Source organism: Columba livia, unplaced genomic scaffold, assembly GCF_036013475.1.
Source record: "Columba livia isolate bColLiv1 breed racing homer unplaced genomic scaffold, bColLiv1.pat.W.v2 Scaffold_2025, whole genome shotgun sequence".
In the NCBI taxonomy this organism is placed as follows: Eukaryota; Metazoa; Chordata; class Aves; order Columbiformes; family Columbidae; genus Columba; species Columba livia.
Window position 1 is genome coordinate 6,446 of NW_027043181.1, and position 27,990 is coordinate 34,435.

Genomic DNA, 27,990 nt, shown 5'->3' on the forward strand with positions numbered 1-27,990 from the left:
TGATGGATGATGATGGATGATGGATGATGGATGATGGATGATGGATGGATGATGGATGGATGATGGATGATGATGGATGATGGATGATGGATGATGGATGATGGATGGATGATGGATGATGGATGATGATGGATGATGGATGATGGATGATGGATGGATGATGGATGGATGATGGATGACGGTTGGCGGATGGGTGGAGAACATGGACAGATGGAGAAGGATCAATGGATGGAGAAGAACATGGTTGATGGATGAAGATGGCTGGAGAACATGGATGGCGGGAGAACAAGATGGACAGATTGATGGACAGAAGGATGGACATGAATGGGTGGGTGGATGGATGGATGATGGACGGATGGATGGGCAGGTGGGTTATGGACGGATGGTTGGGGATGGACAGATGGGTGGATGGAGAAGATGGACGGAAGGACAGACGGATGGACGGACCCATGGATGGAGAGAACACTGGCTCAACATACAGATGATTTGAGAGATGGACGGACAGACAGACGGATGGACGGTGGGGGGTGGTGGATGGACAGACGGATGGAGAAGAGGGACAGAGAGAAAGTTGGATCAATGGAGATGGACGGACGTGGGACAGAGAAGATGGACAGATGGGGGATGGACGGACAGAAGGACACATCCGTGTGCGGACAGACGGACACGGGGGCCTGCCCCCTGAGTCCCAGATCTTATCTGTGCCCCAGGGGGTGGAGCTTGCACCCCATTGGCTGACGCTGCCCCATGAGCCACTATAAAAACCCGGAGCCCTCGGAGGAGCCGCTGCCCCACGGAGCCGGCACGGTGAGTCCCGGACGCCTGGGTCCCTTTTCTGGGCTGAAGGATTATGGGGGATCTCGGTCACCTGGCTCCCCCTTTCTGGTCTGTGGGGTCTATGGGTCAGGGTCCCGGACGCCTGGGTCCCCTTTCCAGGCTGGGGGTCTATGGGACAGGGGGGTCCCGAACGCCTGGGTCCCTTTTCCATTCTGGTGGTCTATGGTGTGGGTGGTCTCGGACACCTGGGTCCCCTTTCTGCTCTGGGGTATTTATGGGTCAGGGCCCCAGATGCCTGGGTCCCCTTTCCAGGCTGGGGGTCTATTAGGCAGGTGGGTCCCGGACACCTGGGTCCCTATTCTGAGCTGGGGGGTTATGGGGGCATCCCGAACACCTGGGTCCCTTTTCTAATCTGGGGGGTTATGGGGGCGTCCCGGACGCCTGGGTCCCCTTCCAGGGCTGGGGGTCTACGGGACAAGGGGGTCCCTTTTCCATTCTGTGGGGTCTATGGGTCAGGGGGATCCCGGACGCCTGGGTCCCCTTTCCAGGATGGGGGTCTATGGGACAGGGGGGTCCCGAACGCCTGGGTCCCTTTTCCATGCTGGTGGTCTATGGTGTGGGTGGGTCCCGGGCGCCTGGGTCCCCTTTCCAGTCTGGGGGTTCTATGTGACAGGGGGGTCCCTTTTCCATTCTGTAGGGTCTATGGGTCAGGGGGATCCCGGACGCCTGGGTCCCCTTTCCAGTCTGGGGGTTCTATGTGACAGGGGTGTCCCTTTTCCATTCTGTAGGGTCTGTGGGTCAGGGGGATCCCGGACGCCAGGGTCCCCTTTCCAGACTGGGGGTCTATGGGACAGGGGGGTCCCGAACGCCTGGGTCCCTTTTCCATGCTGGTGGTCTATGGTGTGGGTGGGTCCCGGACGCCTGGGTCCCCTTTCCAGGCTGGGGGGTCTATGGGACAGGGGGATCCCTTTTCCATTCTGTGGGGTCTATGGGTCAGGGGGATCCCGGACGCCTGGGTCCCCTTTCCAGACTGGGGGTCTATGGGACAGGGGGGTCCCGAACGCCTGGGTCCCTTTTCCATGCTGGTGGTCTATGGTGTGGGTGGGTCCCGGACGCCTGGGTCCCCTTTCCAGAATGGGGGGTCTATGGGACAGGGGGGTCCCTTTTCCATTCTGTGGGGTCTATGGGTCAGGGGGATCCCGGACGCCTGGGTCCCCTTTCCAGACTGGGGGTCTATGGGACAGGGGGGTCCCGAACGCCTGGGTCCCATTTCCGAGCTGGGGGGTTATGGGGGCGTCCCGAACGCCTGGGTCCCCTTTCTGTTCTGGGGCATTTATGGGTCAGGGTGTGGGTCCCGGACGCCTGGGTCCCTATTCCTGGCTGGGGAATTATGGGGGCGTCCCGGATGCCTGGGTCCCTATTCTGGTCTGGGGGGTTATGCGGTGGGTGGGTCCCGGACGCCTGGGTCCCCTTTCCAGGTTAGGGGGTTATGTGGGTGTCCCGAACGCCTGGGTCCCCTTTCTGTTCTGGGGCATTTATGGGTCAGGGTGTGGGTCCCGGATGCCTGGGTCCCTATTCCGGGCTGGGGGGTTATGGGGGCGTCCCGGATGCCTGGGTCCCCTTTCTGGTCTGGGGAGTTTATGGGTCAGGGTGTGGGTCCCGGACGCCTGGGTCCCTATTCCGGGCTGGGGGGTTATGGGGGCGTCCCGGATGCCTGGGTCCCCTTTCTGGTCTGGGGGGTTATGAGGTGGGTGGGTCCCGGACGCCTGGGTCCCTGTTCCGGGCTGGGGGTTATGGGGGCGTCCCGGATGCCTGGGTCCCCTTTCTGGTCTGGGGGGTTTATGGGTCAGGGTGTGGGTCCCGGACGCCTGGGTCCCTATTCCTGGCTAGGGGATTATGGGGGCGTCCCGGATGCCTGGGTCCCCTTTCTGGTCTGGGGGGTTATGAGGTGGGTGGGTCCCGAACGCCTGGGTCCCTATTCTGGGCTGGGGGATTATGGGGGCGTCCCGGATGCCTGGGTCCCCTTTCTGGTCTGGGGAGTTTATGGGTCAGGGTGTGGGTCCCGGACGCCTGGGTCCCTATTCCTGGCTGGGGGTTATGGGGGCGTCCCGGATGCCTGGGTCCCCTCTCTGGTCTGGGGGGTTATGAGGTGGGTGGGTCCCGGACGCCTGGGTCCCTATTCTGGGCTGGGGGTTATGGGGGTGTCCCGGACGCCTGGGTCCCCATACTGGTCTTGGGGGTTTATGAGTCAGGGTGTGGGTCCCGGACGCCTGGGTCCCCTTTCCAGGTTAGGGGGTTATGTGGGTGTCCCGAACGCCTGGGTCCCCTTTCAGTTCTGGGGCATTTATGGGTCAGGGTGTGGGTCCCGGACGCCTGGGTCCCTATTCCGGGCTGGGGGGTTATGGGGGCGTCCCGGATGCCTGGGTCCCCTTTCTGGTCTGGGGGGTTATGCGGCGGGTGGGTCCCGGACGCCTGGGTCCCTATTCCGGGCTGGGGGGTTATGGGGGCATCCCGGATGCCTGGGTCCCCTTTCTGGTCTGGGGAGTTTATGGGTCAGGGTGTGGGTCCCGGACGCCTGGGTCCCTATTCCGGGCTGGGGGGTTATGGGGGCGTCCCGGATGCCTGGGTCCCCTTTCTGGTCTGGGGGGTTATGCGGCGGGTGGGTCCCGGACGCCTGGGTCCCTATTCTGGGCTGGGGGATTATGGGGGCGTCCCGGATGCCTGGGTCCCCTTTCTGGTCTGGGGGGTTATGCGGCGGGTGGGTCCCGGACGCCTGGGTCCCTATTCCGGGCTGGGGGGTTATGGGGGCGTCCCGGATGCCTGGGTCCCCTTCTCACCCCCCATGTGTGGGGCAGATGGGGCCCCCGCAGACGCTGCTGCTCTGGCTTTGCTTCCTGCTCCCATGTGGTGAGTCTCGTTTTGCCCAAAACCCCCACTTTTCCACCCAAATCCCACCCCCCACAACCCCACCTTCCCCCCCCCCCCCCCCCCACCTTGGCCATCTCTGACCCCAAAATTGCTGTTTCCAGCCCCAAATTTGGTGTTTCTGGCCCCAAAACCACCCACATTTTCCTTCCATCTCTTCCTTCCAACCTCCAGCCCCACATCTGGAGTTTCTTGCCCCAAATCTCTTGTTTCTAAGCCCAAATCCACCCCCATTTTCTTCCCCTCTCTTCCTTTCCATCTCCAGCCCCACATTTGGAGTTTCCAGCCCCAAATCTTGTGTTTCCAGCCCCAAATTTGCCGTTTCCAGCCCCAAATTTGCCATTTCCAGCCCCCAAACTTCCCACCTTTTCATCCCACGTCTCCCTTCCCCCCCCCAACCCCAAATCTGGCGTTTTTGGCCCCAAAAGTGGCTGCACCCATTCCCGCTTTTGTGCCCCAGGTGCCGAACCAGCGGCCACGAGGTGCCGGGGGGGGACATGTGGGGACGGGACCATCTGCGCCATGGGGGACGACGGACCCAAATGTGTCCCCAAAGCCGCGTGTGACAACGTCCGGTGTGGCCATGGAACCCAATGCAAGATGGCGGACGGGTGGCCCAAATGTGTCCCCAAACCCTCGTGTGACAACGTCCGGTGTGGCCATGGAACCCAATGTAAGATGGTGGGTGATGGACCCAAATGTGTCCCCAAACCATCGTGTGACAAGATCCGGTGTGGAGAAGGAACCCAATGCAAGATGGTGGACGGGGGACCCAAATGTGTCCCCAAACCATCATGTAGGAACATCCGGTGTGGCCATGGAACCCAATGCAAGATGGTGGATGGGTGGCCCAAGTGTGTCCCCAAACCCTCGTGTGACAACGTCCGGTGTGGAGAAGGAACCCAATGCAAGATGGTGGATGGGGGACCCAAATGTGTCCCCAAACCATCGTGTGACAACGTCCGTTGTGGCCATGGAACCCAATGCAAGATGGTGGACGGGTGGCCCAAATGTGTCCCCAAACCCTCGTGTGACAACGTCCGGTGTGGCCATGGAACCCAATGCAAGATGGTGGGTGATGGACCCAAATGTGTCCCCAAACCCTCGTGTGACAACGTCCGGTGTGGACACAGAACCCAATGCAAGATGGTGGGTGATGGACCCAAATGTGTCCCCAAACCCTCGTGTGACAACATCCGGTGTGGCCATGGAACCCAATGCAAGATGGTGGATGGGTGGCCCAAATGTGTCCCCAAACCCTCGTGTGACAACGTCCGGTGTGGCCATGGGACCCAATGCAAGATGGTGGATGGGGGACCCAAATGTGTCCCCAAACCATCATGTAGGAACATCCGGTGTGGCCATGGAACCCAATGCAAGATGGTGGATGGGTGGCCCAAATGTGTCCCCAAACCATCATGTAGGAACATCCGGTGTGGCCATGGAACCCAATGCAAGGTGGTGGGTGATGGACCCAAATGTGTCCCCAAACCCTCGTGTGACAACGTCCGGTGTGGCCATGGAACCCAATGCAAGATGGTGGGTGATGGACCCAAATGTGTCCCCAAACCATCATGTGACAAGATCCGGTGTGGACATGGAACCCAATGCAAGATGGTGGACGGGTGGCCCAAATGTGTCCCCAAACCCTCGTGTGACAACGTCCAGTGTGGCCATGGGACCCAATGTAAGATGGTGGACGGGTGGCCCAAATGTGTCCCCAAACCCTCGTGTGACAACGTCCGGTGTGGCCATGGGACCCAATGCAAGATGGTGGATGGGTGGCCCAAATGTGTCCCCAAACCATCATGTAGGAACATCCGGTGTGGCCATGGAACCCAATGCAAGGTGGTGGGTGATGGACCCAAATGTGTCCCCAAACCATCGTGTGACAACGTCCGGTGTGGCCATGGAACCCAATGTAAGATGGTGGGTGATGGACCCAAATGTGTCCCCAAACCATCATGTGACAAGATCCGGTGTGGACACAGAACCCAATGCAAGATGGTGGACGGGGGACCCAAATGTGTCCCCAAACCCTCATGTGACAACGTCCGGTGTGGCCATGGAACCCAATGCAAGATGGTGGGTGATGGACCCAAATGTGTCCCCAAACCCTCGTGTGACAACGTCCGGTGTGGACATGGCACCCAATGCAAGATGGTGGATGGGTGGCCCAAATGTGTCCCCAAACCCTCGTGTGACAACGTCCGGTGTGGACACGGAACCCAATGTAAGATGGTGGGTGATGGACCCAAATGTGTCCCCAAACCATCATGTGACAAGATCCGGTGTGGACATGGAACCCAATGTAAGATGGTGGACGGGTGGCCCAAATGTGTCCCCAAACCATCATGTGACAACATCCGGTGTGGCCATGGAACCCAATGCAAGGTGGCCGATGGGTGGCCCAAGTGTGTCCCCAAACCATCGTGTGACAACGTCCGGTGTGGCCATGGAACCCAATGCAAGGTGGCCGATGGGTGGCCCAAGTGTGTCCCCAAACCATCGTGTGACAACGTCCGGTGTGGCCATGGAACCCAATGCAAGATGGTGGGTGATGGACCCAAATGTGTCCCCAAACCATCATGTGACAACGTCCGGTGTGGCCATGGAACCCAATGCAAGATGGTGGACGGGGGACCCAAATGTGTCCCCAAACCATCATGTGACAACGTCCGGTGTGGCCATGGAACCCAATGCAAGGTGGCCGATGGGTGGCCCAAGTGTGTCCCCAAACCATCGTGTGACAACGTCCGGTGTGGCCATGGAACCCAATGCAAGATGGTGGACGGGTGGCCCAAGTGTGTCCCCAAACCCTCATGTAACAATGTCCGGTGTGGCCATGGAACCCAATGCAAGGTGGTGGATGGGGGACCCAAATGTGTCCCCAAACCATCATGTGACAAGATCCGGTGTGGACATGGAACCCAATGTAAGATGGTGGACGGGGGACCCAAATGTGTCCCCAAACCATCATGTGACAAGATCCGGTGTGGCCATGGAACCCAATGCAAGATGGTGGACGGGTGGCCAAAATGTGTCCCCAAACCCTCATGTGACAACGTCCGGTGTGGCCATGGAACCCAATGCAAGATGGTGGACGGGTGGCCAAAATGTGTCCCCAAACCCTCATGTGACAACGTCCGGTGTGGCCATGGAACCCAATGCAAGATGGCCGCCGGGGGTCCCAGGTGTGTGGGGCAGCGGCTCCTCCGCAGGGCCGTGTCCCCCGCCGTGTCTGTCCGGGTGTCCCCCCCGTGTCCCCTGCCCTGTCCCCAGGGCACCATGTGCAAGATGGCCGATGGGTGGCCCCAATGTGTCCCCAAACCCTCGTGTGACAACGTCCATTGTGGACACGGAACCCAATGCAAGATGGCGGCCGGGGGACCCACATGTGTGGGGCCCGTCCCGTCCTGCAGGGACACACGTTGTCCCCCCGGCGCCGTCTGCAGGATGGTCCGTGATTGGCCCAAGTGTGTCCAGGACCCGCCCACCTGCAGCGGGTTCCGCTGCCCCCGTGGCACCGAGTGCGTCCTGGCGCGTGGTTGGCCACGCTGCGTCCAATCCAAGGCGTCCCTGAGGGCGCCTTCCTGTAGTGACGTCAGCTGTCCCCAGGGGACCAGGTGCCAGGTGACCAATGGCCAACCACGGTGTGTCCATCACCAACCGACATGCAGTGCTGTCCAATGTGAGAAGGGAACCACGTGTCAGATCATCAATGATTGGCCAAGGTGCGTCCAATCCAAGACGTCCCCAGGGGGGCAGACTTGCAGTGACCTCCATTGTCCCCAAGGGACCACGTGCAAGATGCTGGATGATCAACCACAGTGTGTCCACAAACCCCCATCCTGCCAGGACATCCAATGTGAGAAGGGAACCACGTGTCAGATCATTGATGATTGGCCAAGGTGTGTCCAACCCAAGACGTCCCCAAGGGGACTGACTTGCAGTGACCTCCAGTGTCCCCAAGGGACCACGTGCAAGATGTTGGATGGTCAACCACAGTGTGTCCATCACCAACCGACCTGCAATGCCATCCAATGTGAGAAGGGAACCACGTGTCACATGGTGGATGGTTGGCCACGCTGTGTCCAATCCAAGGTGTCCATCAGGAGAGCATCCTGCAATGACCTCCAGTGTCCCCAAGGGACCACGTGCAAGATGCTGGATGGTCAACCACGGTGTGTCCATCACCAACCGTCCTGCAGTGCCATCCAATGTGAGAAGGGAACCACGTGTCACATGGTGGATGGTTGGCCACAGTGTGTCCAACCCAAGACGTCCATCAGACCATCTTGCAATGACATTCACTGTCCCCAAGGGACCAGGTGCCGGATGCTCCAGGGGTGGCCCCAGTGTGTCCATCACCAACCGACCTGCAGTGACACCCAATGTGAGAAGGGATCCACGTGTCAGATCATCCATGGTTGGCCAAGGTGTGTCCAATCCAAGACGTCCCTGAGAGCACCTTCATGTATTGACCTCCACTGTCCCCAAGGGACCACGTGCAAGATGCTGGATGGTCAGCCACGGTGTGTCCACATTGAACCGTCCTGCAGTGACATCCAATGTGAGAAGGGAACCACGTGTCAGATCATCGATGATTGGCCACGCTGTGTCCAACCCAAGATGTCCCCACAAAAACCATCTTGTAGTGTCACCCAGTGTCCCAAAGGGACCACGTGCAAGACACTGGATGGTCAACCACGGTGTGTCCACAACCCCCCATCCTGCCAGGACATCCAGTGTGAGAAGGGAACCACGTGTCAGATCATCCATGGTTGGCCACGGTGCATCCAAGTCAAGACGTCTGTCAGAAGACCAACTTGTGGGGACACCCAGTGTCCCCAAGGGACCACGTGCAAGATGCTGGATGGTCAACCACAGTGTGTCCACAACCCCCCATCCTGCAGTGACATCCAATGTGAGAAGGGAACCACGTGTCAGATGGTGGATGGTTGGCCACGCTGTGTCCAACCCAAGACGTCCATCAGACCATCTTGCAATGACATTCACTGTCCCCAAGGGACCACGTGCAAGATGCTGGATGGTCAACCACGGTGTGTCCACATTGAACCGACCTGCAGTGACATCCAATGCCAGAAGGGAACCACGTGTCACATGGTCAATGGTTGGCCACGGTGCATCCAATCCAAGACGTCCATCAGACCATCTTGCAATGACATCCACTGTCCACAAGGGACCAGGTGCCGGATGTTCCAGGGGTGGCCCCAGTGTGTCCATCACCAATCGACCTGCAGTGACATCCAGTGTGAGAAGGGAACCACGTGTCAGATCATCCATGGGTGGCCCAAATGTGTCCAATCCAAGACGTCCCTGAGGGCACCTCCATGTATTGACATCCACTGTCCCAAAGGGACCACGTGCAAGATGCTGGATGGTCAGCCACGGTGTGTCCACATTGAACCGTCCTGCAGTGACATCCAATGTGAGAAGGGAACCACGTGTCAGATCATCGATGATTGGCCACGCTGTGTCCAATCCAAGATGTCCCCACAGAGACCATCCTGTAGTGACACCCAGTGTCCCAAAGGCACCACGTGCAAGACACTGGATGGTCAACCACAATGTGTCCACAACCCCCCATCCTGCCATGATGTCCAATGTGAGAAGGGAACCACGTGTCAGATCATTGATAATCGGCCAACGTGTGTCCAACCCAAGACGTCCATCAGACCATCTTGCAATGACATTCACTGTCCCCAATGGACCAGGTGCCGGATGCTCCAGGGGTGGCCCCAGTGTGTCCATCACCAACCGACCTGCAGTGACATCCAATGTGAGAAGGGAACCACGTGTCAGATCATCCATGGTTGGCCACGCTGTGTCCAACCCAAGATGTCCCCACAGAGACCATCCTGTAGTGACATCCACTGTCCCCAAGGGACTGTGTGCAAGATGCTGGATGGTCAACCACACTGTGTCCACATTGAACCGTCCTGCAGTGACATCCAATGCCAGAAGGGAACCACGTGTCACATGGTCAATGGTTGGCCACAGTGTGTCCAACCCAAGATGCCACTGAGGGCACCTTCGTGTAGTGACATTCACTGTCCCCAAGGGACCACGTGCAAGATGCTGGATGGTCAACCACGGTGTGTCCACAACCCCCCATCCTGCCAGGACATCCAATGTGAGAAGGGAACCACGTGTCAGATCATTGATAATTGGCCAAGGTGTGTCCAACCCAAGACGTCCATCAGACCATCTTGCAATGACATTCACTGTCCCCAAGGGACCAGGTGCCGGATGCTCCAGGGGTGGCCCCAGTGTGTCCATCACCAACCGACCTGCAGTGACACCCAATGTGAGAAGGGATCCACGTGTCAGATCATTGATGATTGGCCAAGGTGTGTCCAATCCAAGACGTCCCCAAGGGGACTGACTTGCAGTGACCTCCAGTGTCCCAAAGGGACCACATGCAAGATGTTGGATGGCCAACCACAGTGTGTCCATCACCAACCGACCTGCAGTGCCATCCAATGTGAGAAGGGAACCACGTGTCACATGGTCGATGGTTGGCCACGCTGTGTCCAATCCAAAACGTCCATCAGACCATCTTGCAATGACATTCACTGTCCCCAAGGGACCACGTGCAAGATGCTGGATGGTCAACCACAGTGTGTCCACAACCCCCCATCCTGCCAGGACATCCAATGTGAGAAGGGAACCACGTGTCAGATCATCCATGGTTGGCCACAGTGTGTCCAACCCAAGACGGTTCTCAGGACACCAACTTGTAGAGACGTCCATTGTCCCCAAGGGACCAGGTGCCGGATGCTCCAGGGGTGGCCTCAGTGTGTCCATCACCAACCGACCTGCAGTGACACCCAATGTGAGAAGGGAACCACGTGTCAGATCATTGATGGGTGGCCAAGGTGTGTCCAACCCAAGACTTCCCCACGGGGACTGACTTGCAATGACCTCCAGTGTCCCAAAGGGACCACGTGCAAGATGCTGGATGGTCAACCACAGTGTGTCCATCACCAACTGTCCTGCAGTGACATCCAGTGTGAGAAGGGAACCACGTGTCAGATCATACATGGTTGGCCACGGTGCATTCAAGCCAAGACGTCTGTCAGAAGACCAACTTGTGGGGACACCCATTGTCCCCAAGGGACCACGTGCAAGATGCTGGATGGCCAACCACAGTGTGTCCACAACCCCCCATCCTGCAGTGACATCCATTGTGAGAAGGGAACCACGTGTCAGATCATCCATGGTTGGCCACGCTGTGTCCAATCCAAGGTGTCCATCAGGAGAGCATCCTGCAATGACCTCCAGTGTCCCCAAGGGACCACGTGCAAGATGCTGAATGGTCAACCACGGTGTGTCCACAATGAACCGTCCTGTAGTGACATCCAATGTGAGAAGGGAACCACGTGTCACATGGTCAATGGTTGGCCACAGTGTGTCCAACCCAAGATGCCACTGAGGGCTCCTTCATGTAGTGACATTCACTGTCCCCAAGGGACCGTGTGCAAGACACTGGTTGGTCAACCACGGTGTGTCCACAACCCCCCATCCTGCCAGGACATCCAATGTGAGAAGGGAACCTCGTGTCAGATCATTGATAATTGGCCACAGTGTGTCCAATCCAAGACGTCCATCAGACCATCTTGCAATGACATTCACTGTCCCCAAGGGACCACGTGCAAGATGCTGGATGGTCAACCACGGTGTGTCCACAACCCCCCATCCTGCCAGGACATCCAGTGTGAGAAGGGAACCACGTGTCAGATCATCCATGGTTGGCCACGCTGTGTCCAACCCAAGACGGTTCTCAGGACACCAACTTGTAGAGACGTCCATTGTCCCCAAGGGACCAGGTGCCGGATGCTCCAGGGGTGGCCTCAGTGTGTCCATCACCAACCGACCTGCAGTGACATCCAGTGTGAGAAGGGAACCACGTGTCAGATCATCCATGGTTGGCCACGGTGCATCCAAGTCAAGACCTCCATGAGAAGACCAACTTGTGTGGACACCCCGTGTCCCAAAGGGACCACGTGCAAGATGCTGGATGGTCAACCACAGTGTGTCCATAATCCCCCATCCTGCCAGGACATCCAATGTGAGAAGGGAACCACGTGTCAGATCATCCATGGTTGGCCAAGATGTGTCCAGTCCACGATTTCCCTGAGGGCACCTTCATGCGGTGACATTCACTGTCCCCAAGGGACCACGTGCACAGTGACCAATGGGTGGCCCCAGTGTGTCCACAACCCCCCATCCTGCCAGGACACCCAATGTGAGAAGGGAACCACGTGTCACGTGGTCAATGGGTGGCCACGCTGTGTCCAACCCAAGACGTCCATCAGGAGACCTTCTTGTAGTGACACCCAGTGTCCCCAAGGGACCACGTGCAAGATGCTGGATGGTCAACCACAGTGTGTCCATCACCAACCGTCCTGCAGTGACATCCAATGTGAGAAGGGAACCACGTGCCAGATCATCCATGGTTGGCCACGCTGTGTCCAAGTCAAGACCTCCATGAGAAGACCAACTTGTGGGGACACCCAGTGTCCCAGAGGGACCACGTGCAAGATGCTGGATGGTCAACCACGGTGTGTCCACATTGAACCGTCCTGCAGTGACATCCAATGTGAGAAGGGAACCACGTGTCACATGGTTAATGGGTGGCCACGCTGTGTCCAATCCAAGGTGTCCATCAGGAGAGCATCCTGTAATGACCTCCAGTGTCCCCAAGGGACCACGTGCAAGATGCTGGATGGTCAACCACGGTGTGTCCACAATGAACCGTCCTGCAGTGACACCCAATGTGAGAAGGGAACCACGTGTCACATGGTGGATGGTTGGCCACGGTGCATCCAATCCAAGACGTCCATCAGACCATCCTGCAATGACCTTCACTGTCCCCAAGGGACCACGTGCAAGATGCTGGATGGTCAACCTCAGTGTGTCCACAACCCCCCATCCTGCCAGGACATCCAATGTGAGAAGGGATCCACGTGTCACATGGTCAATGGGTGGCCACGGTGTGTCCAACCCAAGACAGTTCTCAGGACACCAACTTGTGGAAACGTCCATTGTCCCCAAGGGACCAGGTGCCGGATGCTCCAGGGGTGGCCCCAGTGTGTCCATCACCAACCGACCTGCAGTGACACCCAATGTGAGAAGGGAACCACGTGTCACATGGTGGATGGTTGGCCAAGGTGTGTCCAACCCAAGACGTCCATCAGACCCTCTTGCAATGACCTCCAGTGTCCCCAAGGGGCCACGTGCAAGATGCTGGATGGTCAACCACAATGTGTCCACAACCCCCCATCCTGCCAGGACATCCAATGTGAGAAGGGAACCACGTGTCAGATCATCCATGGTTGGCCACGCTGTGTCCAATCCAAGACGTCCATCAGACCATCTTGCAATGACATTCACTGTCCCCAAGGGACCACGTGCAAGATGCTGGATGGTCAACCACGGTGTGTCCACAACCCCCCATCCTGCCAGGACATCCAATGTGAGAAGGGAACCACGTGTCAGATCATTGATGGGTGGCCACGGTGCATCCAAGCCAAGGCGTCTGTCAGAAGACCAACTTGTGGGGACACCCATTGTCCCCAAGGGACCACGTGCAAGATGCTGGATGGTCAACCACTGTGTGTCCACAACCCCCCATCCTGCAGTGACATCCAGTGTGAGAAGGGAACCACGTGTCAGATCATCCATGGTTGGCCACGCTGTGCCCAATCCAAGGTGTCCATCAGGAGAGCATCCTGCAATGACCTCCAGTGTCCCCAAGGGACCACGTGCAAGATGCTGGATGGTCAACCACAGTGTGTCCACAATGAACCGTCCTGTAGTGACATCCAATGTGAGAAGGGAACCACGTGTCACATGGTCAATGGTTGGCCACAGTGTGTCCAACCCAAGATGCCACTGAGGGCTCCTTCATGTAGTGACATTCACTGTCCCCAAGGGACCGTGTGCAAGACACTGGTTGGTCAACCACGGTGTGTCCACAACCCCCCATCCTGCCAGGACATCCAATGTGAGAAGGGAACCTCGTGTCAGATCATTGATAATTGGCCACAGTGTGTCCAATCCAAGACGTCCATCAGACCATCTTGCAATGACATTCACTGTCCCCAAGGGACCACGTGCAAGATGCTGGATGGTCAACCACGGTGTGTCCACAACCCCCCATCCTGCCAGGACATCCAGTGTGAGAAGGGAACCACGTGTCAGATCATCCATGGTTGGCCACGCTGTGTCCAACCCAAGACGGTTCTCAGGACACCAACTTGTAGAGACGTCCATTGTCCCCAAGGGACCAGGTGCCGGATGCTCCAGGGGTGGCCTCAGTGTGTCCATCACCAACCGACCTGCAGTGACATCCAGTGTGAGAAGGGAACCACGTGTCAGATCATCCATGGTTGGCCACGGTGCATCCAAGTCAAGACCTCCATGAGAAGACCAACTTGTGTGGACACCCCGTGTCCCAAAGGGACCACGTGCAAGATGCTGGATGGTCAACCACAGTGTGTCCATAATCCCCCATCCTGCCAGGACATCCAATGTGAGAAGGGAACCACGTGTCAGATCATCCATGGTTGGCCAAGATGTGTCCAGTCCACGATTTCCCTGAGGGCACCTTCATGCGGTGACATTCACTGTCCCCAAGGGACCACGTGCACAGTGACCAATGGGTGGCCCCAGTGTGTCCACAACCCCCCATCCTGCCAGGACACCCAATGTGAGAAGGGAACCACGTGTCACGTGGTCAATGGGTGGCCACGCTGTGTCCAACCCAAGACGTCCATCAGGAGACCTTCTTGTAGTGACACCCAGTGTCCCCAAGGGACCACGTGCAAGATGCTGGATGGTCAACCACAGTGTGTCCATCACCAACCGACCTGCAGTGCCATCCAATGTGAGAAGGGAACCACGTGTCACATGGTGGATGGGTGGCCACGCTGTGTCCAATCCAAGACGTCCATCAGACCATCTTGCAATGACATTCACTGTCCCCAAGGGACCAGGTGCCGGATGCTCCAGGGGTGGCCCCAGTGTGTCCATCACCAACCGACCTGCAGTGACATCCAATGTGAGAAGGGATCCACGTGTCAGATCATTGATGGGTGGCCCAAATGTGTCCAATCCAAGACATTTACCAGGCGGCCATCTTGCCAGGATGTTCATTGTCCCCAAGGGACCACGTGCAAGATGCTGGATGGTCAACCACAGTGTGTCCACAACCCCCCATCCTGCCATGATGTCCAGTGCCAGAAGGGAGCCACGTGTCACATGGTGGATGGGTGGCCACGCTGTGTCCAATCCAAGACATCCCCAAGGAGACCAACCTGCAGGAGTATCCACTGTCCCAAAGGGACCACGTGCAAGATGCTGGATGGTCAACCACGGTGTGTCCACAACCCCCCATCCTGCCAGGACATCCAATGTGAGAAAGGATCCACGTGTCAGATCATCCATGGTTGGCCACGCTGTGTCCAAGTCAAGACCTCCATGAGAAGACCAACTTGTGGGGACACCCAGTGTCCCAGAGGGACCACGTGCAAGATACTGGATGGTCAACCACGGTGTGTCCACAATGAACAGTCCTGCAGTGACATCCAATGTGAGAAGGGAACCACGTGTCACATGGTTAATGGGTGGCCACGCTGTGTCCAATCCAAGGTGTCCATCAGGAGAGCATCCTGTAATGACCTCCAGTGTCCCCAAGGGACCACGTGCAAGATGCTGGATGGTCAACCACGGTGTGTCCACAATGAACCGTCCTGCAGTGACATCCAATGTGAGAAGGGAACCACGTGTCACATGGTCGATGGTTGGCCACGCTGTGTCCAATCCAAGACGTCCATCAGACCATCTTGCAATGACATTCACTGTCCCCAAGGGACCATGTGCAAGATGCTGGTTGGTCAGCCACGGTGTGTCCACAACCCCCCATCCTGCCAGGACATCCAATGTGAGAAGGGAACCACGTGTCAGATCATCCATGGTTGGCCACGCTGTGTCCAACCCAAGACGGTTCTCAGGACACCAACTTGTGGAAATGTCCGTTGTCCCCAAGGGACCAGGTGCCGGATGCTCCAGGGGTGGCCCCAGTGTGTCCATCACCAACCGACCTGCAGTGACATCCAGTGTGAGAAGGGAACCACGTGTCAGATCATTGATGGGTGGCCAAGGTGTGTCCAACCCAAGACGTCCCCAAGGGGACTGACTTGCAGTGACCTCCAGTGTCTCAAAGGGACCACGTGCAAGATGCTGAATGGCCAACCACAGTGTGTCCATCACCAACTGTCCTGTAGCAACATCCAATGTGAGAAGGGAACCACGTGTCACATCATCGATGGGTGGCCACGGTGCATCCAAGTCAAGACGTCTATCAGAAGACCAACTTGTGGGGACACCCATTGTCCCCAAGGGACCACGTGCAAGATGCTGGATGGTCAACCACAGTGTGTCCACAATGAACCGTCCTGCAGTGCCATCCAATGTGAGAAGGGAACCATGTGTCACATGGTGGATGGGTGGCCACACTGTGTCCAATACAAGATGTCCCTGAGGGCAACTTCATGTAGTGACATCCACTGTCCCCAAGGGACCATGTGCAAGATGCTGGATGGTCAACCACGGTGTGTCCATCACCAGCCGTCCTGCAGTGACACCCAATGTGAGAAGGGAACCACGTGTCAGATCATCCATGGTTGGCCAACGTGTGTCCAATACAAGACGTCCCTGAGGGCAACTTCATGTAGTGACATCCACTGTCCCCAAGGGACCACGTGCACGATGGTGGATGGTCAACCACAGTGTGTCCATCACCAACCATCCTGCAGTGTCATCCAATGTGAGAAGGGAACCACGTGTCACATGGTCAATGGGTGGCCACGCTGTGTCCAATCCAAGATGTCCCCAAGGAGACCGACCTGCAGGGACACCCAATGTCCGGAGGGGACCTCGTGCACAGTGACCAATGGGTGGCCCCAGTGTGTCCGTCACCAACCGTCCTGTCATGACGTCCAATGTGAGAAGGGAACCACGTGTCAGATCATCCGTGGTTGGCCGAGATGTGTCCAACCCAAGACGTCCCCAAGGAGCGCGACCTGCAGGGGCCTCCGGTGTCCCCGCCAGGCGCCCACGTGCCGCGTGATCCACGGGTGGCCCCGCTGTGTGCGGGTGACGCGGGACGTGCCCGTCCCCTCCTGCGCCGGGGTCACCTGCGCGCCCGGGGCCGCGTGTCACCTGCTGGACGGGTGGCCCAAATGTGTCCCCAAGGAGCCCTCGTGTGCCCAGACGCCTTGTCCACCCGGGTCCTCCTGCCAGGTGGTGGGAATGTCCCCCAGATGTGTCCCCAACAGCCCATCGTGCAACGATGTCCCTTGTCCAATGGGGACAACGTGTCAGATGGTGGGAAACACCCCCAAATGTGTCCCCAACAGCCCATCGTGTAATGATGTCCCTTGTCCAAAGGGGACAAAGTGTCAGATGGTGGATAACACCCCCAGATGTGTCCCCAACAGCCCGTCCTGCAGTGACATGAATTGTCCAGAGGGGACAACGTGCCAGAGGGTGAAAAACACCCCCAGATGTGTCCCCAACAGCCCATCGTGCAACGATGTCCCTTGTCCAAAGGGGACAACATGTCAGATGGTGGAAAACACCCCCAGATGTGTCCCCAACAACCCATCCTGTGTTGACATGAATTGTCCAACGGGGACAACGTGTCAGATGGTGGGAAACACCCCACGATGTGTCCCCAACAACCCATCATGCAATGATGTCCCTTGTCCAATGGGGACAACGTGTCAGATGGTGGGAAACACCCCCAGATGTGTCCCCAACAACCCATCCTGTGACAACGTCCCTTGTCCAACGGGGACGAGGTGCCAGATAGTGGAAAACACCCCCAGATGTGTCCCCAACAACCCATCCTGTGACAATGTCCCTTGTCCAACTGGGACAAAGTGTCAGATGGTGGGAAACACCCCCAGATGTGTTCCCAACAACCCATCATGCAATGATGTCCCTTGTCCAGAGGGGACAACATGTCAGATGGTGGAAAACACCCCGCGCTGTGTCCCCAACAACCCGTCCTGTGACAACGTCCCTTGTCCAAAGGAGACAACGTGTCAGATGGTGGGAAACACCCAACGATGTGTCCCCAACAACCCATCGTGCAACAATGTCCCTTGTCCAACTGGGACAAAGTGCCAGATGGTGGGAAACACCCCCAGATGTGTCCCCAACAACCCGTCCTGTGACAACGTCCCTTGTCCAAAGGGGACAACGTGTCAGATGGTGGAAAACACCCCCAGATGTGTCCCCAACAACCCATCCTGCGGTGACATGAATTGTCCAGAGGGGACAACATGTCAGATGGTGGGAAACACCCCCAGATGTGTCCCCAACAACCCATCATGCAATGATGTCCCTTGTCCAACTGGGACGAAGTGCCAGATGGTGGAAAACACCCCCAGATGTGTCCCCAACAACCCGTCCTGTGACAATGTCCCTTGTCCAAAGGGGACAACGTGTCAGATGGTGGATAACACCCCACGGTGTGTCCCCAACAGCCCATCCTGTGACAACATCCCTTGTCCAATGGGGACGAAGTGCCAGATGGCGGGAACGTCCCCGCGCTGTGTCCCCTCGCCCCGCCCCCCGCTGGTGTGCCACGTGCTGAGCCGCTGGCGCTACCGCAGCTTCGAGGCGCGGGCGCGGGCGCTGGGCGGGCGCTGCGCCCACACGCTGCTGCGCCTCTGCGGCGGCCCCGCGGGCGCCCCGCGCGTCACCGTCACCGTGGGCGGGCAGGTGGGCGCGGGGCCCGGCGCCACCTTCGGACACGTCACGCTGAGCGGGGACGGCTACGAGGTGACGCTGCTGCGAGGAGAGGAGACGGCGGCCAGGGTGAGCGGGGACACAGGCGGGCGGGGGGACCCAGGCGTCCGGGGGTCTTCTCTACCCCCGTAACTGGGAGGGGACCCAGGCGTCCGGGGGTCTTCTCTACCCCCATAACTGGGAGGGGACCCAGGCGTCCGGGGGTCTTCTCTACCCCCGTAACTGGGAGGGGACCCAGGCGTCCGGGGGTCTTCTCTACTCCCATAACTGGGAGGGGACCCAGGCGTCCGGGGGGAGACCCAGGTGTCCGGGGCTCTTCCCTACCCCCATAACTGGGAGAGGACCCAGGCGTCCGAGACGGGACCCAGGTGTCCAGGGCTCTTCCCTATCCCCGTAACTGGGAGGGGACCCAGGCGTCCGGGGCTCTTCCCTACCCCCATAACTGGAAGGGGACCCAGGCATCCGGGGATCTTCCCTACCCCCGTAACTGGGAGTGGACCCAGGCGTCCGGGGCTCTTCCCTATCCCCGTAACTGGGAGGGGACCCAGACGTCCGGGGCTCTTCCCTATCCCAATAACTGAGAGGGGACCCAGGCGTCCGGGGGTCTTCTCTACTCCCATAACTGGGAGGGGACCCAGGCGTCCGGGAGGGGACCCAGGTGTCCGGGGCTCTTCCCTATCCCCGTAACTGGGAGGGGACCCAGGCGTCCGGGGGGAGACCCAGGTGTCCGGGGCTCTTCCCTACCCCCATAACTGGGAGAGGACCCAGGCATCCGAGACGGGACCCAGGTGTCCAGGGCTCTTCCCTACCCCCGTAACTGGGAGGGGACCCAGGCATCCGGGGCTCTTCTCTACCCCCGTAACTGGGAGGGGACCCAGGCATCCGGGGATCTTCCCTACCCCCGTAACTGGGAGGGGACCCAGGTGTCCGGGGCTCTTCCCTACCCCCGTAACTTGGAGAGGACCCAGGCGTCCGAGACGGGACCCAGGTGTCCGGGGCTCTTCCCTACTCCCGTAACTGGGAGGGGACCCAGGCGTCCTGGGCTCTTCCCTACCCCCGTAACTGGGAGGGGACCCAGGCATCCGGGGCTCTTCTCTACCCCCGTAACTGGGAGGGGACCCAGGCGTCCGGGGCTCTTCCCTATCCCCGTAACTGGGAGGGGACCCAGGCGTCCGGGGCTCTTCCCTACCCCCGTAACTGGGAGGGGACCCAGGTGTCCGGGGCTCTTCCCTACCCCCGTAACTGGGAGTGGACCCAGGCGTCCGGGGCTCTTCCCTACCCCCATAACTGGGAGAGAACCCAGGCATCCGGGAGGGGACCCAGGCATCCGGGGCTCCTCCCCACTCCCATGACTGGGAGGGGTCCCAGGCGGCCGGGAGGGGACTCAGGAGTCCGGGGCTCTTCCCCACCCCCATAACTGTCCCCCATGACGGTGTACCTGGGAGTCCCCCATGACCGGGTGTCCCTGGGTGTCCCATGGGTGTCCCTGGATGTCCCCCATGACCAGGTGTCCCCCATGAAGGTGTCCCCGGGTGTCCCATGGGTGTCCCTGGGTGTCCCCCATGACCGGGTGTCCCCCATGAAGGTGTCCCCGGGTGTCCCATGGGTGTCCCTGGGTGTCCCCCATGACCGGGTGTCCCCCATGAAGGTGTCCCCGGGTGTCCCCATGACAGTGTCCCTGGGTGTCCCATGGGTGTCCCCGGGTGTCCCCGGGTGTCCCCCATGACGGTGTCCCTGGGTGTCTCATGGGTGTCCCCAGTGTCCCCCATGACCGATGTCCCTGGGTGTCCCCCATGACGGAGTCCCCGGGTGTCCCATGGGTGTCCCCAGTGTCCCCCATGACTGGTGTCCCCGGGTGTCCCATGGGTGTCCCCCATGACCGGTGTCCCCAGTGTCCCCCATGACGGTGTCCCCGGGTGTCCCATGGGTGTCCCCGGGTGTCCCCCATGACGGTGTCCCTGGGTGTCCCATGGGTGTCCCTGGCAGTCCCCCACGACGGTGTCCCCGGGTTTCCCATGGGTGTCCCTGGGTGTCCCTCATGACCAGGTGTCCCCCATGAAGGTGTCCCCGGGTGTCCCATGGGTGTCCCTGGGTGTCCCCCATGACTGGGTGTCCCCCATGAAGGTGTCCCCAGTGTCCCACATGACGGTGTCCCTGGGTGTCTCATGGGTGTCACCGGGTGTCCCCCATGACGGTGTCCCCGGGTGTCTCATGGGTGTCCCCAGTGTCCCCCATGACCGGTGTCCCCAGTGTCCCCCATGACGGTGTCCCCGTGTCCTGCAGGTGTCGGGGCGCCGGGTGCGGCTGCCGCTGCGCCTGGGGGGGCTGCGGGTGGAGCGGCGGGGGGGCCAGCGGCGGGTGACGACGGCGGCCGGCGTGCGGGTGGCCCTGGGCAGGGACGGCGCCGTGACGGTGACAGCGCCGGCGGAGCTGCAGGGACAGCTGTGCGGGATCTGCCAGCCGGGGCGGGCGTGCGGTGAGTGGGGACACGGGGGGGACATGGGGAGGGGAGGGAGAACGGGGATGGGTGATGGATGGGTGATGGATGATGGATGATGGATGATGGATGATGGATGATGGATGATGGATGATGGGTGATGGATGATGGATGATGATGGATGATGATGGATGATGATGGATGATGGATGATGGATGATGGATGATGGATGATGGATGGATGATGGATGATGGATGATGGATGATGGATGATGGATGATGGATGGATGATGGATGATGGATGATGGATGATGATGGATGATGATGGATGATGATGGATGATGGATGATGGATGATGGATGGATGATGGATGATGGATGATGGATGATGGATGATGATGGATGATGGATGATGATGGATGATGGATGATGGATGATGGATGGATGATGGATGATGATGGATGATGATGGATGATGGATGATGATGGATGATGGATGATGGATGATGGATGGATGATGGATGATGGATGATGGATGATGGATGATGATGGATGATGGATGGATGATGGATGATGGATGATGGATGATGGATGATGGATGGATGATGGATGATGGATGATGGATGGATGATGATGGATGATGATGGATGATGGATGATGGATGATGGATGATGGATGGATGATGGATGGATGATGGATGGATGATGGATGATGGATGATGGATGATGGATGATGGATGATGGATGATGATGGATGATGATGGATGATGATGGATGATGGATGATGGATGATGGATGATGATGGATGATGATGGATGATGATGGATGATGGATGATGGATGATGGATGATGGATGGATGATGGATGGATGATGGATGGATGATGGATGATGGATGATGGATGGATGATGGATGGATGATGGATGGATGATGGATGGATGATGGATGATGGATGATGATGGATGATGGATGGATGATGGATGATGGATGATGATGGATGATGGATGATGATGGATGATGGATGATGGATGATGGATGATGGATGATGGATGATGATGGATGATGATGGATGATGATGGATGATGGATGATGGATGATGGATGATGATGGATGATGATGGATGATGGATGATGGATGATGGATGATGGATGGATGATGGATGGATGATGGATGGATGATGGATGATGGATGATGGATGGATGATGGATGATGGATGATGGATGATGATGGATGATGATGGATGATGATGGATGATGGATGATGGATGATGATGGATGATGATGGATGATGGATGATGGATGATGATGGATGATGATGGATGATGGATGATGGATGATGGATGATGGATGATGGATGGATGATGGATGATGGATGATGGATGATGGATGATGGATGATGGATGATGGATGATGGATGGATGATGATGGATGATGATGGATGATGGATGATGGATGATGGATGATGGATGATGGATGGATGATGATGGATGATGATGGATGATGATGGATGATGGATGATGGATGATGGATGATGATGGATGATGATGGATGATGGATGATGGATGATGGATGATGATGGATGATGGATGATGGATGATGGATGATGATGGATGGATGATGGATGATGATGGATGATGGATGATGGATGATGGATGGATGATGGATGATGGATGATGGATGATGGATGATGATGGATGATGGATGATGATGGATGATGGATGATGGATGATGGATGATGGATGGATGATGGATGATGGATGATGGATGATGGATGATGGATGGATGATGGATGATGGATGATGGATGATGGATGATGGATGGATGATGGATGGATGATGGATGGATGATGGATGATGGATGATGGATGATGGATGATGGATGATGGATGATGATGGATGATGATGGATGATGATGGATGATGGATGATGGATGATGGATGATGGATGATGGATGATGGATGATGATGGATGATGATGGATGATGATGGATGATGGATGATGGATGATGGATGATGATGGATGATGATGGATGATGGATGATGGATGATGGATGATGGATGGATGATGGATGGATGATGGATGGATGATGGATGATGGATGATGGATGGATGATGGATGATGGATGATGGATGATGATGGATGATGATGGATGATGGATGATGGATGATGATGGATGATGGATGATGGATGATGGATGATGATGGATGATGATGGATGATGATGGATGATGGATGATGGATGATGGATGATGATGGATGATGATGGATGATGGATGATGATGGATGATGATGGATGATGGATGATGGATGATGATGGATGATGGATGGATGATGGATGATGGATGATGGATGATGATGGATGATGATGGATGATGATGGATGATGGATGATGGATGATGGATGATGGATGGATGATGGATGATGGATGATGGATGATGATGGATGATGGATGATGGATGATGGATGATGGATGATGGATGATGGATGATGATGGATGATGGATGATGGATGATGGATGGATGATGGATGGATGATGGATGATGGATGATGGATGATGGATGATGGATGATGGATGGATGATGATGGATGATGATGGATGATGGATGATGGATGATGGATGATGATGGATGATGGATGATGGATGATGGATGATGATGGATGATGGATGATGGATGATGGATGATGGATGATGGATGGATGATGGATGGATGATGGATGGATGATGGATGATGGATGATGGATGATGGATGATGGATGATGGATGATGGATGATGGATGGATGATGATGGATGATGATGGATGATGGATGATGGATGATGGATGATGATGGATGATGATGGATGATGGATGATGGATGATGGATGATGGATGATGGATGATGGATGATGATGGATGATGGATGATGGATGGATGATGGATGGATGATGGATGATGGATGATGGATGATGGATGATGGATGATGGATGATGGATGATGGATGGATGATGGATGATGATGGATGATGGATGATGGATGATGGATGATGGATGATGGATGATGGATGATGGATGATGGATGGATGATGGATGGATGATGGATGATGGATGATGGATGATGGATGATGGATGATGGATGATGGATGATGGATGATGATGGATGATGATGGATGATGATGGATGATGATGGATGATGGATGATGGATGATGGATGATGATGGATGATGATGGATGATGGATGATGGATGATGGATGATGGATGGATGATGGATGATGGATGATGGATGATGGATGATGGATGGATGATGGATGATGGATGATGATGGATGATGATGGATGATGGATGATGGATGATGGATGATGGATGATGATGGATGATGATGGATGATGATGGATGATGATGGATGATGGATGATGGATGATGGATGGATGATGGATGATGATGGATGATGGATGATGGATGATGGATGATGATGGATGATGGATGATGGATGATGGATGATGATGGATGATGGATGATGGATGATGGATGATGGATGATGGATGGATGATGGATGGATGATGGATGGATGATGGATGATGGATGATGGATGATGGATGATGGATGATGGATGATGGATGATGGATGGATGATGATGGATGATGATGGATGATGGATGATGGATGATGGATGATGATGGATGATGATGGATGATGGATGATGGATGATGGATGATGGATGATGGATGATGGATGATGATGGATGATGGATGATGGATGGATGATGGATGGATGATGGATGATGGATGATGGATGATGGATGATGGATGATGGATGATGGATGATGGATGGATGATGGATGATGATGGATGATGGATGATGGATGATGGATGATGGATGATGGATGATGGATGATGGATGATGGATGGATGATGGATGGATGATGGATGATGGATGATGGATGATGGATGATGGATGATGGATGATGGATGATGGATGATGATGGATGATGATGGATGATGATGGATGATGATGGATGATGGATGATGGATGATGGATGATGATGGATGATGATGGATGATGGATGATGGATGATGGATGATGGATGGATGATGGATGATGGATGATGGATGATGGATGATGGATGGATGATGGATGATGGATGATGATGGATGATGATGGATGATGGATGATGGATGATGGATGATGGATGATGATGGATGATGATGGATGATGATGGATGATGATGGATGATGGATGATGGATGATGGATGGATGATGGATGATGATGGATGATGGATGATGGATGATGGATGATGGATGGATGATGGATGATGGATGATGGATGATGGATGATGGATGGATGATGGATGATGGATGATGATGGATGATGATGGATGATGGATGATGGATGATGGATGATGGATGATGATGGATGATGATGGATGATGATGGATGATGATGGATGATGGATGATGGATGATGGATGATGGATGATGGATGATGATGGATGATGATGGATGATGATGGATGATGATGGATGATGGATGATGGATGATGGATGGATGATGGATGATGATGGATGATGGATGATGGATGATGGATGATGGATGGATGATGGATGATGGATGATGGATGATGGATGATGGATGGATGATGGATGATGGATGATGGATGATGGATGATGGATGGATGATGGATGATGGATGATGGATGATGGATGATGGATGATGGATGATGGATGATGATGGATGATGATGGATGATGGATGATGGATGATGGATGATGATGGATGATGATGGATGATGATGGATGATGGATGATGGATGATGGATGATGATGGATGATGATGGATGATGGATGATGGATGATGGATGATGGATGGATGATGGATGATGGATGATGGATGATGGATGATGGATGGATGATGGATGATGGATGATGGATGATGGATGATGGATGATGATGGATGATGATGGATGATGGATGATGGATGATGGATGATGATGGATGATGGATGATGGATGATGGATGATGGATGATGGATGGATGATGGATGATGGATGATGGATGATGGATGATGATGGATGATGATGGATGATGATGGATGATGGATGATGGATGATGGATGATGATGGATGATGGATGATGATGGATGATGGATGATGGATGATGGATGATGGATGATGATGGATGATGGATGATGGATGATGGATGATGGATGATGATGGATGATGATGGATGATGGATGATGGATGATGGATGATGGATGATGGATGATGGATGATGATGGATGATGGATGATGGATGATGATGGATGATGATGGATGATGGATGATGGATGATGGATGATGATGGATGATGATGGATGATGGATGATGGATGATGGATGATGATGGATGATGATGGATGATGGATGATGGATGATGGATGACGGATGATGATGGATGATGGATGATGGATGATGGATGATGATGGATGATGATGGATGATGGATGATGGATGATGGATGATGGATGATGGATGATGATGGATGATGGATGATGGAGATAGATGATGGATGATGGATGATGGATGGATGATGGATGATGGATGATGGATGATGATGGATGATGGATGATGGATGATGATGGATGATGGATGATGGATGATGATGGATGATGGATGATGATGGATGATGGATGATGATGGATGATGGATGATGGATGATGATGGATGATGGATGATGGATGATGGATGATGGATGGATGATGGATGATGATGGATGATGGATGATGGATGATGATGGATGATGGATGGGTGGGATGGACAGTGGGACAACATGAGGGACTGAGAGACAACGGGAGGGACAGAGTGATGATGGGACAACCCAACAGGACGATGGGACAACCAACTGTCCCCACCGTTCTGTCCCCACAGCCCCATCCTGCTTGGCCACGGCCCCTCCGGAGTCATGTGACCCTGTCCACAGCCCCGCCCACAGCCGTGAGTTGGGGACATGGCTGGGGACCCAGGAGTTCGGGAGGGACCCAGGAGTTCGGGAGGGACCCTGAAGTTTGGGAGGGACCCAGGAGTTCGGGAGGGGTCCCAGGAGTTCGGGAGGGGACCCAGGAGTTTGGGAGGGACCCAGGAGTTCGGGAGGGGACCCAGGAGTTCGGGAGGTGACCCAGGGGTCCGCGTACCCCCAGAAAGGGACCCAGGCGTCCGGCTGTGGCTCAGCCCCTCCCCCTTGGTGACCTGTGTCCATGTCTGTGGCGCCTGAGGGGACATGTCCCCATTGATGTCCCCACATGTCCCCGGTGGCCTCGGTGTCCCCGTGCCATCCTCTGTCCCCCCAATGTCCCCCACGACATGTCCCCACGTCCCTGACACCCCCGTGTCCCACCCAGCCCCCCGGTGTCCCGGGGCCCACGTGTGTCCCCAAGGCCGGAGCGCGGCGACGGCAGCGGGACCTGCTGAGGGGTGAGGGGACACGGGACAATGGGAATGGGACATTGGGGGACATGGGACATTGGGGATGTGGGGGGATATGGGGACATGGGGATATGGGGACAGGGGGACAGGGGCACATGGGGACAAGGGGATATGGGGACATGGGGACATGGGACATGGGGATGTGGGGACATGGGGACAGGGGGACGGGGGGGACATGGGACATGGGGGACATGGGGATATGGGGACACGGGGACATGGGGATATGGGACATGGGGACATGGGGACATGGGGATATGGGGACATGGGGACAGGGGGACTGGGGGGACATGGGACATGGGGACATGGGGATATGGGGACACGGGGACATGGGGATATGGGACATGGGGACATGGGGACATGGGGATATGGGGACAGGGGGACATGGGGACATGGCTACATGGGGATATGGGACATGGGGACATGGGGATATGGGGACAGGGGGATATGGGGACACGGGGACATGGGGATATGGGACATGGGGACATGGGGACATGGGGATATGGGGACAGGGGGACATGGGGACATGGCTACATGGGGATATGGGGACATGGGGACATGGGGATATGGGGACAGGGGGATATGGG

The 27,990-nt window shown here is 56.0% G+C and overlaps 1 protein-coding gene across 1 annotated transcript; it reads left to right on the forward strand.

Moving 5' to 3' along the window:
• On the forward strand, positions 1 to 27,394 carry LOC135577959 (zonadhesin-like; the record flags this gene model as incomplete). Its single annotated transcript, XM_065048114.1, has 7 exons — positions 1 to 807; positions 3,633 to 3,684; positions 4,163 to 6,896; positions 13,371 to 18,618; positions 20,833 to 21,025; positions 26,852 to 26,917; positions 27,322 to 27,394. Coding segments are annotated over exons 1-7 (8,426 nt in total), but the record flags the coding sequence as incomplete, so codon positions are not given.
• Between the last annotated feature and the right edge of the window lie 596 nt (positions 27,395 to 27,990).